Source organism: Engystomops pustulosus, chromosome 9, assembly GCF_040894005.1.
Source record: "Engystomops pustulosus chromosome 9, aEngPut4.maternal, whole genome shotgun sequence".
Lineage (NCBI taxonomy): Eukaryota > Metazoa > Chordata > Amphibia > Anura > Leptodactylidae > Engystomops > Engystomops pustulosus.
The window spans coordinates 55,579,489-55,599,105 of NC_092419.1; the positions used below are offsets into that span (position 1 = coordinate 55,579,489).

At 44.9% G+C, this 19,617-nt stretch overlaps 1 protein-coding gene and 1 long non-coding RNA gene across 6 annotated transcripts in view; one reads left to right on the forward strand and one right to left on the reverse strand.

The window, feature by feature from the left end:
* ZDHHC15 (zDHHC palmitoyltransferase 15) overlaps positions 1 to 19,119 on the reverse strand; it is a 42,397-nt gene extending 23,278 nt beyond the window's left edge. Inside the window, exon 1 of one of the 4 annotated variants that reach the window (XM_072125817.1) lies at positions 19,036 to 19,119. In XM_072125817.1, the coding sequence (XP_071981918.1) occupies positions 19,036 to 19,090 (55 nt within the window). In that variant the 5' untranslated portion in view covers positions 19,091 to 19,119. Of the gene's footprint in view, positions 1 to 2,766; positions 3,006 to 19,035 lie in introns of those variants that run through there. The other 3 variants (XM_072125816.1, XM_072125815.1, XM_072125814.1) reach the window with 3 other exon arrangements.
* Positions 3,087 to 19,617, forward strand: part of LOC140078036 (uncharacterized) — a 59,806-nt gene continuing 43,275 nt past the window's right edge. For both annotated transcript variants that reach the window (XR_011849882.1, XR_011849881.1), the window contains exon 1: positions 3,087 to 3,205. This is a non-coding gene — a long non-coding RNA (uncharacterized lncRNA). The remainder of the gene's footprint in view (positions 3,206 to 19,617) is intronic.

The following is a 19,617-nucleotide window of genomic DNA, read 5'->3' on the forward strand; positions in this document are numbered from 1 at the left end:
CCTAAAGGTAAATGTTTAAGAAAATCACCCACTAACAGGTTTGTTTTGGTCACTGTTTATTCTCTTCAAAGAGTAACATAGCCAAAAAGCAAAATAAACTAGGAGCAACAGCAACAAATGCCAAATACAGACCTCCAGGACCATTTAATTGAAAACCATTTTCAGAATCTCTGCTTGCTTTCTGCAACTGGATACAGTAAACATTTATATCCAGAATCTGATGCCAGCTCATAGAGGGGTTCATTATATTGTATTATGAGGCTCTACATTTGTTAGTTTTAAACAAATACTATCCAATAAAGAGCCATCATCGGTGTAAACCACTGCTAATATACTCCTACAAACAAAAACAGATAGGGCAAATGAAAGAGGGATACAAGTGTCAATGTTTCCATCCTCTGACAGCAAGTAGAGACCTTGAAACTGGCCATAGGTGGAGTACATTAGAAAGCTTTCCAATACATGCTTGCTTGGTGACAAACAAGTAGGAATCTACGATAAATCAACACAGCAGGGGGAAAATCCTAGCAAACTACTGTACATAGCTAGTGCTTCATATACCATACTCACCTATAGGATTTACAGTGAAGGGGTTGAACCAGATCAGTTCAGTGAACACAAAACCTGGAGATGTAGTCTTTTTACTTCCTACCATACATTGTGTAGTGGCTGTATTTGGTTTTGTAACTCAGTTCCATTTTTATGATAAATAAACTTGATGTCAGTGAGCACACTTTTAATGCATTTTTAAACCTAAACAATCCCTTTAAAGGGGTTTCCAAGGCCAAAATTATTTTTAAAGGGAACCTATCACCACGATTCTACCTATAAAGCTAGATCGGGTGGTAGGTGGATGTAAGGGACGTGAGGATAGCTCTTTTTAGAGCTAATCCTCACGTCCCCGCTAACTTTTAATAAACTTTATTCCCTTAATATGTAAATTTAGTTATGCGACTACTGGGGCATGGAGTAGCCGGGCACGAGGCTACACGGCGCGGCTACTCGCGTAGCTGCTCGCCCTCGTCCGCCATGCTGGCCCGCGTCTGAGCAGCCACATCTCCGAGACCGGAGCTATTGCACATGCGCAGAACTCCGGCTGGTCGGACGCTGCGCGCCGCACACAACAGGGTAGGAGGAGTAATGTGGCAACTGGGACGTGGAGTAGCCGCGCTGTGCAGCCTCGTGCCCGGCTACTCCACGCCCCAGTAGCCGCATAACTAAATTTACATATTAACGGAATAAAGCTTATTAAAAGTTAGCGGGGACGTGAGGATTAGCTCTAAAAAGAGCTATCCTCACGTCCCTTACATCCACCTACCACCCGATCTAGCTTTATAGATAAAATCGTGGTGGTAGGTGCCCTTTAAGTTCTACTTTTTTCCAATAGGCTTTCTGTATCAATTCCTCGGGCCACTTTCACATGAGGCTTTTGGGTAGCATTTCAAAATAAAATGCAGAGACTCCTGCTGCGTTCATCTACACAAGATTGTGTTCACATTGTGTTCACTAAACACAATATAAATGTAATCTTACTTCAATTGGTGATTGTGTGATGCGTTTTTAACTCCACGTTTGAATGTGGCCTCAAGGTAATCTAGATCTCTGCTTGCTGTTATTATATAAAAAGTTTCCAAGTTTACTTCCTGTAGATATAAATATGGTCACGTAATGTCAGACAGGTACACGGCTCATTATAACACACAGCTCTGATTACTCTATGCCAGTGGTGGCGAACTTATGGCACTGGTGCCAGAGGCGGCACTCGGAGCCCTCTCTGTGGGCACCCAGGCCATAACCCCAGCATGAAGTTCAATAGACAGAACTCACAGAATCTTCCTGCAGAATCTTCCTACAATGATAGATGAATTTGCCCTCCTCCTTTCAACTGCCTTGGTGTCCTTAGGAGGCTGAACGATTGAAAGTTGTCAAAGAACAAGGAGAAATAAATTACTGCTTAAATTGCTGCGCTGGCACTTTGCAATAAATACGTGGCTTTTGGTTGAAGTTTGGGCACTCAGGCTCTAAAAGGTTCGCCATCACTGCTCTATGCGATACTAACGAGGCGTGCTCCTCTATGACATCACATGACTGGAAAAAAAAAACCCATAGACACGTCCTATAGAATGACAGCAAGCAGAGATCTAGAAAACCAGAAGGAATTGATACAGAAAGTATATAAAATTATTTGACTTTATTATGTAAACAATAATAATATGCTGAAATGGGAATACCCCATTAAATATATCCTTTTAAAGACATTGTCCAATTTCACAAAAATATGGAGGAAAGGTGATAAAAAGAATATGTTCATTATACTGATCCAGCTCTGCTCCTCCACAATGAGCTCTTCCTATCTAGTGCAGCCATTCCCTGGTCTCGGGGGTCTCAGTGTCTTGTATGAAGTTACAGCACTGCCGCCCTCGGGGAGGACTAGTGGCATCTCTGGATTTAACCAGTAACCACTGAGGATTTTTATTTTTTAATTACAGATATCATACAACACAGTTGGCACACAGAGCAGCGATCACACAGGTTACTTTTTGATTTTTTTTACGTTTAAAAAATTCGTTTTTTTCCCCTAATGTAATTCTACAGGCAATATTCATCTTAAATTATAAGGAAATGGAAACCAGCTCCAATCTCTGGCCATCACTATAGGATGCCATGCTGAGTAAGATGCAGCAGGGTGATCAGGGCACACAGGTGCAGCACAGGGGCTGCCACTTCCTCCTTACAGCCCTCAAGACTATGGAGCCCGGTACTCACCCAGGCACAGCTCCCACACATAGGCGTAGTACGACCACAGCACCACGGAGGAGATAATCACCACGGGCACCCAGGAGAAGACCCGCTGGCAGCACCTCAGCCCTCTGGACAGGGTCATCCTGCAGCCACTGTGCATACTGCTCTATGCGATCGGCGCTCGTCACAACCAGCCTTCCACATCGGCAATTGATTAACGCAGGGGAAGCACATGCGTCCATTTCAGAAGCCGGAGTGTAGCGCCACCTGGTGTATGTATGCGCACACTGCACGTGCACGGGCTTGATGGAATGTGGAGAAATAACAGCAGTTTATGAGGAATACAGTTGCTATGAAGCATTGTTCTAGAAAATTCTACATTCATACCAAATAGTCTCTCATCAAATATTTCATGGTTGTGAAGCAGGATTACTTTATTTTTCCCCTGAAATTGTAAGATCAGGTTTGTGTCTTTCCTCCAGTCTTTAATTACTGATACATAATGTAGAACAATACATCTTATGTGTGTGCCACAGAGCTTCTTTGGGGTACATAGGGTTTTGACAAAAAGAAGGGAGAATGATCTCCTGGTTCCGGTGGAAGTCTGTAGTCACCTTAGGGAGAAAGTTGGGATCGAATGTTAGTGTGTTCCGATTATCAGAAAATCTAAGATATGGTTAATTTATAGACAGTGCTTGTATCTCTCCCAGACGTCTAGCTCTAGTGATAGCCCCACATTTTTAATAGAAGGGTCCTGATGTTAGAGGATTCCATGGGTTTAAATGGAACCTTTGCGTTTAAGAAAATAGATAAGTTTCGGGAGGCCGATTATTCTTTATTTTCGGACATAGTCTAGAGGTAGCTTTCACCCCTTAGTTTTCAGCTCAATGACCAGACTTGATTTTTCAAATCTGACATGTCTCACGATAATTGGTTATAACTTCGGAACACTTTAACATTTAGGTGATTTTTAGACTGTTTTCTCGTGACACATTGTACTTCATGTTAGTTATAAAATTTAAGTGATAAGTTTGGCGTTTCGTTCTGAAAAAAAGTGAGAATTTGGCAAAAGTTTGTAAAAATTAAATCCCATGAATTACCCCACTATAGAAACTTCACCCCTCAATGTATGTAAAACAACTTCTATTAAGTCTATTAACCCTTTAAGGGGTTAAAACAATATGGACCTGCGATTTAGAAACTTTTTAATTTTTTTGGAAAATACATTAATTTAGGCCAAAACTGACAGTTTCAGAATAAATTAAATGGTGAAACGCACTTCAACGCTTGATGCCCAATTCCTCCCGAGTGTACTGATACCCCATATGTGGTGGTAACTGCTGTACCGGCGCACGGCCCAGCATAAAATGAATGGAGGCGCCGTTCACAGCAGATTTGTATTGTCACATTGTACGACCTATAAATTTTTATTTTTTTTTGGTAATGCAAACATATGAGGCTTATTATTTACAGGATGAGATACAATGTATAGATAATTCATTTTGGGAGTCTAAAGCTTATTCATGAGATTTTATTAACTATTTCAAGGGGGACACAAACAAAATCATCAATTTTTATTTGGGGTTTTTAGCTTTTTTTTCCCCCCACTCCCCGTAATGTAAAAATAATATTTTATCTTTATTCTCTGTTTCACTACGATTGCGATGATACAGGATTATAAACAATTGCGATTATTTATATAGTTTTTCTCATCTTTGCTCAATTTCTGAGCAAAACCAATATTGGAGAAAATCGCATTGTTTTTACTATTTGCAACTTTTTAGGGCCATAACTTCTGTATTTTTCTGTTGTCAGATCTGGTTGAGGGACTCTTTTTTGAGAAAAGATTTGTTCTTTTCAGTCGTATCATATTAGGGAACGTAATTTTTTTAAATCACTTTTAAGAACATTTTTAGCGATGGTGTTTGATGAAAAATTGTATATTACAGGGATTTTTTTTTTACGTCGTTCACCGAGCAGGTTCAATATTGATTTAGATTTATTGTACAGATTGATACGGATGTGGTGATACCAAATAAGAACGTGTTTTTGTGTTTTATATACTTTATCTGCATTTTATGTGTAACTGGGGAGATTATGGGACTTTTATTTTATTTATTTATTTAATTATATTACAAAATGACTAAATCTTTTTTTTTTTTTTTTTACATTTTCCATCCTTTGGCTTGAACAAGCGTTCATCCGATCGCTTGTTCAAGCCTTTACACTGCAATACACTTGTATTCTAGTGTATAGTGTGAGTAACTGAGCACTATACTAACCCGATGTCCTGAAATCTTCTTCTGACGCGCTGCCGTATAAAGGCGATATTTGAAGACATATTTGTCAGGTTAGGTTCACAAAAATACACAAATCTTTTCCAGATTTTCAAATAGATTGCTGATGTAGAAGGCTTCCAACTCGCCCTAAGGGTAGCTACTACTTCTTCTTGACATTGACCCTCCAGGATCCATGCTGAAAGCTGGTATATTTCAGGATAAGGATGGAGAATACGACCTTGATGTAGAAGGTCTTTCCTCAGACCTCAGCCATTTCTTTCAGAGATGGGAACGAGTTCTTTTTTTGTCCTGAAGGAAGTTTCTGAAGAATCCTGGAGATTAGAGGAAAGGCAAATGTCAGATCTGTTTCCCAATGGTGACTGAGAGCGCCCAGGCTGTCTGGGAGGCAATCTGTTTGCATGGAATCGAAGGCTGGTAATTTTGTATTTCTCTTTGTAGCAAAAAGATCCACTTGTGGTTGTCCCCATCTTTATGTTAGGGAACCAAAGACTTCATTGTTTAGGTAAAACCTCTTCCTCTGCCGCCTTTAGGGTAGCTCCAGAGGCCCTGTAAAGCCATTCTTTTTATCAGTAGCTTTCTTTAGGATGGTATCAATATTTGGTCCAAAGAGGGAAAGGGTTCTCTTTGGGTCCTGTGAAAGGGAATCCACATAACTTGACCTTTTTTTTTTAAATCGCTTTATTGGCACAGAAATGAAACGGTGCAACATCACAAAACATTAGCTGTGGTACATCAGATATAACAACATATATCTTTACACAATCATTTGTCATGTGTAATAACATCTATACAAAAACAGCGATCCAGTAAACCCCTCCCCAACCCATACATAGAACAGTAACCAACCTGGTCGATAGGTGTCAAGAGATAAATGGAGTTAAAGAAAAGGTAGTAACAATGGTTAGGCAACAAGGTAACCCACCACCCTATTTCTGGAGAGCAAGGAATCCCTCCTGTTGACAGTGCACAGAGGAGTGCAGGAAGGGTGCCCAACTGTAATATGTAAAATTATAATAATATGACCTCCATCGAGTATTGCATTCACTGAAAAGGGACAAGAGACTCTCTCAGACTGCGAACATTAAAAAGAGTATCTGGGGAAGAGCACCAAGAGCCCCACACTTTTCGGAACTTATCCGGCCAGCTGCGGTAAGGTAGAGTCAGATTAACTAGTTTCTTCCACTGAGAGACAGTAGGAGAGCGATCAGCCATCCAGCGTATGGCAATGGCCTTACGGGCCAAAAACAGAGTTTCCTTCAAGAAAATAGTTTCATAATGGGACCAGTCATCCTCCCGGGTAATTCCCAACAGGCATAGGGCCGGCGAGGTAGGGACCGGTTTATTCAGGATAGCAGTCAGCAGAGAAACTACTTCTGTCCTGAATACGGCTATGTAATCGCAAGTCCATATTAGGTGGATGAAATCTGCCCTGTCCACATGACATCTGTGACATCTAGAGTTCGGCAATCTATGCATATGAAACAGTCTGACTGGAGTTATATAGCATTGATGGATGATGAACAACTGAATTAGTTTATTATTGGCTGCCAGTGATACCGAGGTGTGAGACTCCTGGGCCGCCCCCCAGTCTTCATCCGATAGTGAGGGAATGAGAGCCTCCCATCGGGCTCTGACTGGCAGAGGGGGACCCTCCAACAGCTCAGAAAGGAGGTGGGTATAGATAACAGATACCAGGCCTCTAGGACCCTGAGAGCGTAGAATTCCAATCAGTGGGAATGAGGAGAAAGTAGTCTCTGTCGGAGGGAACTGAGCCAGAAAAGCGTGCCTTAGCTGTAGGCAATGATAGACTTCCCTATCTGGAACATCAAAAGCGGATCTAATTGCCTCCACAGAGAGAGCCTCCCCATCCTCCCAAAGAAGTTGAGCAATGATCACTAGACCCTTGGCGGTCCAGTATGAACCATCTTGCAAATCTGAGAGATGGAGCAAACCTGGGTGGGACCAGAGGGGAACATGAACAAGGGTGCCCAGTGCAGCTGATAGTTTCTTGGCATGAGACCAAACCTGTCTGGCCAGCCTATGCAAAGGAAGAAGGTGGTTAGGCTTATAATCAACAGGCTCCAATACTGGCCACAGGAAGCGTAGGTGGAGGAACCGGGCAAGGTGGCTTTCAGCGTCTGGCATCTGCCCAGGTGACACCCAACTACGGAGATAGCGAAGCTGACCCGCCAGGTAATACAAGAAGGGATCCGGCAAAGCAGCCCCTGCCTGTGCCTTAGGGCGACGCAAAGTGAACAGACGTAGTTTAGCACGCCCACTCCCCCAGATGAATGAGGTGAACATAGAGTCCAGCTGCGCAAAAAAACGTCTGGGCACTGGGATATCTGCATGCTCTAGGGTGTACAACAATTTAGGCAATGCAATCATTTTAAGTAAATTTATGCGTACAGACACAGGCAGGAGCCTCCAAGTATTTACCTTATCTTTTAGATAAGTCACCAAAGGGGCTATATTAAGAGAGTAGGAACGGGAGATGTCCCGTACAATATGTACACCCAGGTATTAAAATCCTTCCACACATAACTTGACCTTTGACCAAAAGTCTCCTCACCACTGTCTTAGCCAGAGGGCCCTATGTGCTACATTGGACAAGGCTCCTTTCTTTGCAGAAAATCTCACACTCTCTGCAAATGCATTGGCCACGAAGGTAATAGCAGCTGAGAGGTAAAGCTTCATATAGTTGTTCTCTAGATGCACTGCTTACAATACGGTTTTCTAGATCATTTAACTACCAAAGAATAGTTCTGACAATAGATGTTAAGGATATATTTCCTTTCAGGTTTAGCATATCCATCTCCCAGGATTTTTGAGAATACTGTTAGATTGAGGGGCATGGCCTGAAAGAGCTTCAGGACGTACGCACTAGCTTGAGCTCCGTCTGCTATTCCTCCTGAAAGCAACTTTTCAGCGGTGTTTCTGCTTGTAAAGGACCTCCAGAAATAACATCCACTGAGAGAATGGTCACAAAGAGGAAAATAGGCAGATTGGGCCCCAAAAAGCTATCAGAATTCTGCCCGAGCAGGGAATTACAATGCTGCCTTACCTCCACATGCTCCGGCGGCTCCTCTCCAACGAGCTCCAGGGGAAGTGACTCGGTCGCAGACGGGACCGAAATTCAGCTAGGTCCCACACAGCCGTTGGCTCTTAGATCACCCTCATTTGCAGAGGTAGTCACGGCACACTACTTGAATGGCTCCTCAGAGAACACACACACGCTGAGCTCAAGCCACAAAATGGCGCCAACCACAAGGCTGCTTGAGAGCACAGACGTGACTCCATTATCCAGCCCAGAGAAGCAAAGACCGAGACTCTGAGCTTCAGAGGTAAACTTACCATCTATACCTCACTCCTACCTTGAAGGACTTGACCCTTTTCTCACAAATTCACTTCATTCACATTAAAGAGGGATTGATGTCCACAGCCAGGATAATGAAAACCCTGCCATCACTATATAACAACATACATCTATATGCCAATCTCTCCTAGACAATTCTACAAACAAGAAAGCTATTCATCCCGATCACCAATATTCTACGCAATGCTGGTATGCAAATGGAGATTCCCCACTAAACTCCTAGTACACAAAGATGGAATTACACACACAATAAGAAGACCAAAAGAAAGAATCCCCCTTCTACGTTCCTTTGGCATCCAACTTCCAATTGACCAGCCTCTCCAGTCCCAGTGCTGAACAGACAACTAACTTTAGGAGGATACACAGGATACACCTCCAGGTGAACTCCCCCTCCCCCCCCCCAAGCCAGGCAAAACTGACTGCCAGTTTAGTACAGTGAGAAAAGATTACCCCCCCCCCCCACCCCCAACTGTACCTGTGAACGACTCCTCGGCTACATTGGTATAGTATATACAAATGTTATTACACCGTCATATCTCTCAACACAAGGGGCTCAATTCCCCTTTTAAGAGGTCATCCCTATGGAAAGATGCCTTGTCTTCACAATCTCCAAGAGACAGTCTCCAAGAGACACATTTTGTACAAGACACCTAAATACTCACATAAACGGTTTCCACAAATATACCAAGTTAATGCCAGTAAAAAATATGCTGAAATGGGTATTGCAATCAGAAACACACTAATCTTTAAGGAAATGGAAAAAAAACTTATATACCAAAGGGAGTTTTATTTAATTTGCTAGATTAATTCATTTATAATCACACTGGTGAACCTATATGCACCAAACACATCTCAAGTACGCTTCCTTAACAAACTAGCTAGGAACATACAGAAGGTCCAAAAAGGATCATTAATAATGTGTGGTGACTTTAATTTAATACCTGACACATCCATAGATTCCACAGCTAACAAAACTAGATCTTCCCCTACATCAACATTTGGATACAAAACAAGGGCTGTATGACACCTTCAGATTCCTAAACGCAGCTTCCAAAGAATTTACCTATTATTCACCCAGACACAGAACATTGTCTAGGATAAACCTATTTCTAAAGGAAAGAAATACACTAACAAGAGTTAAATCTTCTAGCATACACACAACGACTTGGTCTGACCACTCTCCTATTTACCTAGAAATATGCCTTTTCACCACCAAAAATACCCAAAGACTTTGGAAATGCAATACTTTCCTACTAAGCTTACCTTCCTTCCAAGAAGCAGCTAAAAAAGGCATAAATGAATATTTTATGCACAACAACACCAATGACATAGACCCCCTTAAACTATGGACAGGTCATGAAATGTACATAAGAGGAATAATGATAGAATTAACCTCAAGGCATTACAGACAGAAAAACATACACATTTCAAACACCCTGTCATGCACAACAATGACTGACAACTTACTACAAAACTTACCCACCATAAAATGACACAAACAACTATTCTCCCTCAGACATAAATTACACACACGCTATTAATGGAAGATTATGACAAATAAATGTTATCCTGGAAGATGACACACTATATTTCACACAACAAACCTACAAAACTGATGACAAAATGGGTTAAGAAACAGGTTCTAAAATCATGTATTACCTAAAAGAAGACTTGAATATAACAACCCAGGAACCCTCACTAATTAATGAATTTCTACAAAGGGTCCATCTTCCAACAATTTCTAAAACACATCTCCAATCTCTAAAAGCCCTTATCCTGGAACAAGAATTACGCAAAATCATCCTCCTTACTAAGAAACATAAGGCCCCAAGCCCTGATGGGCTCCCTAATGATTATTACCAGCACTTTCACAGCACATTCCTCTCACAAATGACTCAAGCTCTAAACCAAGCCATGTCATCAGGGAGATTGCCAGCAGAAATGCTACAAGCTACTATAGTGGCTATACCAAAACCAAATACAGAAACCACCACCCCACCTAATTTCCGTCCTATTTTACTCTTAAATTGCGACATCAAAGTGTATTGTCATGGGTGCCCCAGCGATCCATGTCGCGGATCGCGGGTACACCCGTGCTCCGCTATGTGGTGTGTTCCCCCCGGCCCGTACTTAACTCTCCAGGCTCAAGGCTGTGGTCCTGTCCAGGCCACACGCCTCCTCTGAATAGGCAGCACGCTCCCGCTGCTAGGGCTCACGTGCGCCGCCTTGTCCTGCCATAAAGGGCCAGCGTCCTCCTAATTGGCACTGGCTAATCCGGCTCACCCTTACAATCCAGCACCTCCCTTCACTCTCTGCCGGATCTTCAAATCATTTTGCCTTCTCAACCCTAGAAAAATTTGGATTTTCTGGTAACACTCTATCAACCATCAAGGCTTTATACAGAGCACCATCAGCTAGAACCTTAATAAATGGCCCTATGTCAAACCCCTTTACTATCACCAATGGAACCCCTCAGGGCTGTCCCCTTTCCCCTCTCATATTTATTTTAATAGTGGAACCTCTTGCAGAACTGATTAGAACTAACCCCAATATAAACGGCATATCAGCAGGCAAACACCAACATAAAATAAGATTATTTGCAGACGACACCATCCTATCCCTCGCCAACCCACTATCTTCTCTTAGAGAACTGATGGAAATAAAAAGATTTAGGGAAGTTTCTTATTACAAGATAAATGTCAACAAATCCCTACTTCTAGGTTTTAATATCCCCCCCCCCTATATTAAAACAACAAAAAACACAAGAATTCCCATTCAAATGGGAAACAGAAGCAATTCCCTATTTGGGAATAAAGCTTTCAACCCCTATTAAAAACCTAGCGAAAATCAACATGAAACTTCTTATTTCCTCCCTACAGAAGGACTTAGAAGCCTTGAAGACTAATCTTCTCTCATGGATGGGAAGAATAATAATCTATAAAATGCGTATACTACCCAAAATATTGTACCAATTTAGAACCATATCTACCCCAATCCCAAAACTGTATATAATCGAAAACTACAGAATCAAATGCTAACCTTCATATGGGGAGCCAAAAACCCAGAATATCTGCAACAATTCTCTACTCCAACAAAATAAAAGGAGGCCTAAGAGTCCCTAAACTCATGAGATATAGAACAGCTGTCAGGCTAGAGGGATGTGTATCCTCTGGATCACTGCAGGCGATGACACAAGCCACTACCTGGGACCAGAGTCTAAGTGATACCCGGTTTTCACCAGAGCCTGCCGCAAAGCGGGTCGGACTAGCTGTGGCCTGGTATAATCCAGCACCTCTCGCACCTGCGAGCCCTGGGGAGCATGGGTGAGCCCGCGAGATATGGGTCACGGGACCGCCTGTGACTTGTCTGCAGTGGCAGCAATGGTCTAGGTACAGGAACGGCAGACAATCTCGTGTTCAGGTCCAGGCACAGGGTCAGGGCAGGCGGCAGGGATGCAACGTCAGAGTCCAATCCGGGGTCAGCAACAGGAGGTCCAAGCAGATGGGTACGGAAACATGGCACACAGGACTACAGCACGGAGGAACACTGGTACACAGGAACAGCAGCACGGAGGAACACTGGTATACAGGAACATGGAGGGACTCAGGTAGACCCAGAAACATGGAGGGGCTCAGGAACGCAGGAGACACTGGAACGCAGGTAAATCGCAACAGTGCTTTCTCTCAGGCTGGGAGGCACAAAGATCCGGCGAGGCAGTGAAGAAGGTGCTGGTCTTTTAAAGGGGAAGTGATCAGCCAGCACTGATCAGTGGTGTCGCTGGCCCTTTAAATTTCCTGAAGGTGCCGCGGGCGCGTCCCCTTCTCAGCTCGGCCTGGGACTCCCGAACAAAGGAAGGTAAGCTGCCCTGGCGCCGCACCTGCGAACCCTGGGGAGCACGGGTGAGCCCACGAGATATGGGTCACGGGACCACCCATGACAGTACCTCCCCCATTTAGCCTCCCCCTCCTCTTGGGCTGAAGAAATCTCTGTAGGAGATCATGGTCCATGATGTTGTCTTCAGGCTCCCAAGATCTCTCCTCCGGCCCGAAGCCCTTCTAGCCAACCAAGAACAGCCGCTTACCCTTCACCGTCTTCATATCGAGGATCTCCTTCAACTCATAAATGTCTGAGGAGTCAGCCACAGGAGCAGGTGGAGATACTTCCCGGGAGAAACGGTTCAGGACAACAGGCTTCAGTAAAAAGACATGGAAGGAGTTCCGGATGCGCATGGTGGAAGGAAGGCGCAGCTTGTAGGACCGGATTTATGCGAGATAGGACCTCAAAAGGACCCAAGAATCGTGGGCCAAGCTTGTATCCAGGAATCTTCAACGAAAGGCGAGTCTGCTCCCAAATGGACTTCAGGTCACACATCACCTCCTCAACAGCAGGGACATCCGAGGACACAGGCAGAGGAAGAGGAGGGCGTTGATGCTGTCCATAGATGTTTCCGAGTCCAGGGAATTATATGAGAACTCCGCCCATGGCAATAACGCAGACCAGTCATCATGTCAGGCCAAGACAAAATGACGAAGGTAGCAGCCCAGAGTTTGGTTAACTCTCTCTACCTGTCCATTCTGCGGATGGTATGCAGAAGAGAAGTCCAATTTCACCTGGAGCTGATAGCACAGAGATCGCCAGCAGCGGGAGACAAACTGGACCCCTCGGTCCAAAACGATGTGCAATGGAAGTCCATGCAGTTGAAAGATGTGGGTGAAGAACAGAGGAAGATGGAAGGTCCGTGACAAAGTCCATGGCCACGTGAGTCCACGGGCAGTTACGTCTTTGACTAACTCCGGCCACCAATAGTAATGGGAAATAAGAGTGCTGCACCCCAGGATGTCCAGCCAGACAAGAGCAATGTCCCCAAGTCAAAATCTTCCAAAGGGCAGGTCGGACATAAGTCTTGCCTGGTGAAAGCTGCCGAAGGTCCACTGGAGCAGCTAGAACCAACTGTTCAGGAGGAACAATGGGGCACATTTACTTACCCGGCCCATTCGCGATCCAGCGGCGCGTTCTCTGCACAGGATTCGGGTCCGGCTGGGATTTAAGATGGTAGTTCCTCCGCCGTCCACCACGTGGCGCTGCAGCGCCGAAAATAATCTTAACGCCCCGGAATGCACCATCCCATAGAAGGTGAAGGTGAGCGCTCCCCAAGCGACACATTTTCGGTTTTTAAATGCGGCGGTTTTTCCGAATACGTCGGGTTTTCGTTCGGCCACGCCCCCCCCATTTCTGTCGCGCGCATGCCGGCCCCGATGCGCCACAATCCGATCGCGTGCGCCAAAAACCCGGGGCAATTCATGTACAAGCGGCGCAAGTCGGAAATATTCGGGTAACACGTCGGGAAAACGCGAATCGGGCCCTTAGTAAATGACCCCCAATATGTCTAGGAGCAGGATCCTCCCCATCAACATCTGAGGCATGCAAGAGAGTGTCGGCCTTGACATTCTTCTCTGCAGGACGGAAATGTAACAGGAAATCGTATCGGAAGAAGAGAGACCAACGAGCCTGACGAGGATTAAGACGCTGAGCAGTCTGGAGATACAGGAGATTCTTGTGGTCAGTACAGATATAGACCGGATGACGAGCTCCTTACAGAAGATAGCACCATTCCTCCAAAGCTAACTTTATGGCCAGGAGTTCCCGATCATCAATGAAATAATTCTTCTCGGCAGCTGAGAAGGTCTTGGAGAAGAAACCGCAAGTGAGGGTACGACCTTTGAGCCCCTTCTGGGTGAGGACGGCCCCAGCACCAACGGATGAGGTGTCAACCTCCAACTGGAAAGGCTTCTCCATATCAGGTCTTGAGAGAACTGTCGCAGAGGCAAAGGCAGACTTCAGCCTAGTGATGGCTTCTTCAGCTGCCGGGGACCAGAGTCTCGTATTGGCATTCTTCTTGGTCAATGCCACAATGGGAGACACAAGAGAGGAGAAGTGTGGAATAAACTGACGATACTAATTGGCGAAGCCCAAAAATCTTTATATGGCATGTAGTCACACTGGGCAAGGCCATTGAAGTACAGCCGACAACTTGGAAGGATCCATCTGTAGTCCTTTGTCAGAAATGATGTATCCCAGAATTGGCACTTCTCAAGTTTGGCATATAAACGGTTGGCCCTTAAGCATCTGAGAACTTGTGGGACGTGAGTCTGGTGAGACTGTAGATCAGGAGAGAACACCAAAATATTGTCCAAGTAGACGACGACACAAGTGTAGAGCAAGTCTCTGAAAATATCGTTGACAAACTCCTGGAACACTGCTGAAGCATTGCAGAGTCCAAAGGGCATTACCAAATACTCAAAATGCCTGTCACTAGTATTAAAGGCTGTCTTCCACTAGTTGCCTTCCCGTATGAGGTTGTATGCCCCTCGCAGATCCAGCTTTGTGAAAACCTTGGCACCCCGTAGGCGATCAAAGAGTTCAGTGATGAGAGGCAAAGGGTAATGGTTTTTCACTGTGACTTTATTGAGGCCGCGGTAATCAATGCATGGATGAAGGGAACCATCCTTCTTGGACACAAAGAAGAATCCAGCACCAGTGGGGGAAGATGACTTGAGGATGAATCCCTTCTGCAAATTCTCAGAAGACATAGCCTCGGTCTCGGGCACAGATAATGGGTATACCTGTCCTCGTGGAGGAGATGTACCAGGCAGCAGGTCAATCGGGCAGTCATAGGGGTGATGCGGTGGCAGAATCTCCGCTTGCTTATCAGAGAAGACATCAGCAAAGTCTTGGTAGCACGCTGTTAGATTCTTCAAAGACTTGTCAACCATGGAAGTGAGCATAACAGACACAAGATGAGGAACTTCCAAGCAACGGGACTGGCAGTCAGGACCCCAACGGAGAATCTCCCCTGATTTCCAATTAAGGACGGGTGCGTGGAGCTGCAACTACGGAAGACCCAGAAGCAGAGATGAGGTAGAGCGTGGCAAAACCAGGGAGGACAAACTCTCCCTATGCAGAGCACTGACTTGTATGGTTATCGGCTCAGTGCGGTAACATACCGGGTCAGAGAACTTGTCCGCTAACCGAAGAAGTAACCAGAGGCTTGTCGAGTAGGACCACTGGAATGTGATACTGGGAAACCAGTGTGGAATCCATGAAATTCCCTGCGGAAGTGGACTCCAAGAAGGCAGAGACCTGGTTCTGGGTGACAGTGCCAACGCTGAGAAGCATCGGAATCAACAGGCGTGGAGAAGCACTGCTTACACCTAGGGACGCTTCTCCCAAAAACCCTAGCTGCTGCCATTTCCCGGACACTGGGGTCGGATAGGACAAGACCCAAGAAAATGCTCAGGACTAGCGCAATAGAAGCAGAGGTTTCCCTGGCATCTTCTGATACGCTCCTGGGGAAACAGTTTGGCTCTATCAACTTCCATAGACTCTTCTGCAGGTGGTACGACCAGATGCTGGAACGGTCTTTGGAAGGCAGGAGCTAGGCAAGGAAGGCGTCATGGACGGACTTGAGGTTGCTCGAAATGCGACTCTTCGGCACGCTCCTTGAACCGCAAATCAATCCGGGTGGCCAAGGAGATAAGACCACTCAGAGAAGATTGCAGATCACGAGTGGACAGAGTGGCCTTAACCTGAAACGATAGACCCTTTTTGAAAGCTACAGACAGGTCTGTGTCGTTCCAGGAAGGTTCTGAAGCCAAGGTACGGAACTGGACTGCATACTCTCCCACGGAGGAATTCCCCTGACGTAGATTCAATAAAGCAGACTCAGTGGAGGAGGCCTGAGCCGGTTCTTCAAACCCGGACTGGCACTCAGACCTAAAAGGCCGCGAGAGAAGCCGTAACTGGGACGTTTCTGTCCTAAAGAGGAGTAGCCCAGGCCAGGGCTTTCCTGGAGAGGAGGCTGATTATGAATGCCACCTTGGATCATTCCGTGATGAATTGAGATGGCATAGGTTCTATGTGCAGGGAGCACCTGTTATAAAGCTCCTGTATCTTGGAATCGCCATCGTACTTGCTGGGCATGGACAACCGTTGTCTAGGTTCAATGGTAGGTAGACAAGCCGGAGCAGTAGGAGGCGCAAGAGCAGTTGCTGTTGCTGGTTAGCTAGCAGTTGTTGCAGCAAGGCGGTGACCTGCTCCAGCTGATCACGCTGTGCGGCAATCTGCCGAGATTGGTGGATCATGATGGTGGCCAGATCAGGCTTACAGGCTTACTGGCGGGATCCATGGCTGGATCTTATTGTCAGGCTCGAGGGTTGTGGATCCTCTGGACCACTGCAGACGATGACACAAGCCACTACCTGGGACCGGAGTCTAAGTGGTACCCGGTTTTCACCAGAGCCCGCTGCAAAGCGGGTTGGACTAGCTGCAGCGTGGTACCACCAGGTCGTTCCACAGGCATGACTTGTGTGCAGTGGCGGCAAAGGTCGAGGTACAGGAACGGAAGACAATCTCGTGGTCAGGTCCAGGCACAGGGTCAGGGCAGGCGGCAGAGATGCAACGTCAGAGTCCAATCCGGGGTCAGCAACATGGGGTCCAAGCATATGGGTACGAAAACACGGCACACAGGACAGCAGCGGCACACAGGACAGCAGCAGCACAGAGGGACTCAGGAACGCAGGAGACACAGGAACGCAGGTAAATCACAATAGAACTTTCTCCCAGGCTGTGAGGCACAAAGAAGTGATCAGCCAGCACACCAATCAGCGGTGCACTGGCCCTTTAAATTTCCTGAAGGTGCCGCGCATGCCCTAAGAGAAGGGGACGTGCGTGCACATAGCTCGGCTCGGGACTCTGGAACGGGGGAAGGTAAGCTGCGCTGGCGCCGCGCCTGCAGGCCCCGGGGAGCATGGCTGAGCCCGCAACCCGTGAAAACAGCCTTTTTACTACAACAAATAAAATCTTGGTGGATATATACCCCAGCATACAGCTGGCCTTTCATAGAGGAATCTCTAAACAACAATAGACCTCTACTTCATTTGGTATTAGCACACAGGGGCATAACTACAGTGGTAGCAGCCATATCAGCCACTATGGGGCCCCCAGTGTCAGGGGGCCCCGGCATCTGACCTGACACACTAATGAATGGAGGATGTGCACCATTAAATACATATACTGACACATTGTAGTGTAACATGTATATAATGAGGAACATCTTCCACAGGACACAGCATAAATCACCAGCTCAGATACCAAATATCGGGGTGAGGGAGGGGACAGCAGAAGGACAGGACTAGATTTGTAAAGCGCTGCGGAATTTGATGGCGCTATATGAAGATTATTATTATCGCTCATCTCTAATTCCTGGTGTGAACTTCCCCCATGTGGTCAGCATCATAAATGTGTGATCATGAGTGTATAAATGCGTGTATATGTGTGTGTATATATGAGTGTACACATATGTGAGCGTGTAGGGGGGCCCCATTCCGAAGTCTGCTATGGGGCCCTAGCTCTCCTAGTTATGCCCCTGTTAGCACATACACTATTTCCAAAAATCCCTCCCCCAAAAGCAGCCAGTATAGCAGCTTCAATCCAGGCCTGGAAAACACTAATCAAAGCCTGCCAATCCAACTACTCTAAGAGGTATATACAAATTCAAATCCAGGTCATGGAATATTTACTTGTTAGATTTCCCATTAGACCTCTTATGGAAAACGGGATTAAACATATACAACAATTATCAATATTTTACAAGCAGCAAAACTCCAAATAGCTAGAGCATGGAAATCACCTCAGCCCCCGAAAATAATTGACCTACAAGAAATTATAAAGCAACACTGTCATCTGGAAAGAACTCTTGCTCTCTGAAATAAAACACTCAGAAATCATTATAAAATGTGGGATTCCTGGTACAAAAATACTGGGTTAAACCCGGACTAAAATCAGGCCTATTCTCTGGTACCCCTCTTATAGCATGCCCTCACCATAAAACACATTATGGACTATATACTATTTTCTGAAACATCCCTGGCACTATTTACCCAACTGTTACTGTTGTTGTTAAAATGTTGTACCTTTCTTTCATCATTTTTCAATGATACCTTTAAAATGTAAAATGAGTCAATGACATATACATCTATATATGGCTCAATAAAAAATATTTGAAAGAGAATACTGTTAGATTTTCTGTCCAACAAATCTTTCAACTAAGTAGCAAGTAAGGAAGATCCGTTTTTTGACTACTTTAGTAACCTATACATCAACCTGTACATCAACAGAGTCCCAGAATTTAGACTTATCTTTATGAAATAATTATCTGTTCCTAAATTCCCTAGGGACACCGATCCTTTCCCCCGGGTCTATCCATTTGTCTATAATTAAAGGGGTATTCTCATCTGGGCGTTCACATTCAATTTCAAACTAGGAAGCTATCTCGTTTCTAAGGGACATCATGGCTACATTTATGAGAAATTATCTTTCTCATTTTTTTTAAAGGGGTATTCCGGGAATATGAACGTCTGACACAAAAACCCATGATGATATAAATAAATGAATACAACAATGCTCAATGTCATTAGTCACAAAATGGAGCTTAAATAGTTTGATTTTTTGATTTACAAAATTTATGGCTTCTCTAAAGTAGGTGGAGTTATCATTAAGATGGCTGCCACTGTAAACTACAAGTTCCATGATCCTTTAGTTCTGAGTAACTCCTCCTACCTCTTGTCCTCTGCTCCCCGTGATGATACAACGGACTTTCTTGCTCTGTTACCATAGTAATAATGTGCAACTGCCATCACCACAACACTGGCCATGCTGGATGCACTGCAACCAACCTACTACAGCCAAACATAGTGCTGATCACATGACCTGCCCAGGCAGGTGCAGGACATGTGATGTGGACATGTGACCAGCGGCCATCTTCTGTCCTGTGTCTGCTCTGCAACGGACCGCGCGGAGGAAAATAACGGACTGATTAAAGGGCCGGTAGCATTTTAATTCTTCATTACAGTCTATGTCCCCAGCATTTTCTGCTAAGGGAAGCAAAATTTTAAATAACAACTAATTACACATTAGCTTATATTTTGAGTACCCATTTGTATATGAATTATGCTGATTCCTGGAATACCCCTTTAATAACATCCAATTGAAGAAATGTTTATGTATGGCAAATGAATGGGAATTAAAATTAAATGGGAATGCCGAGATGGGAATACCCCTTTAACTCCTCTAATGTAGTGTTTATAAGAAAAATACATTTCTTTTTCACCTTAAGGTCCCCAAAAGGCTCATGCTCAAAAG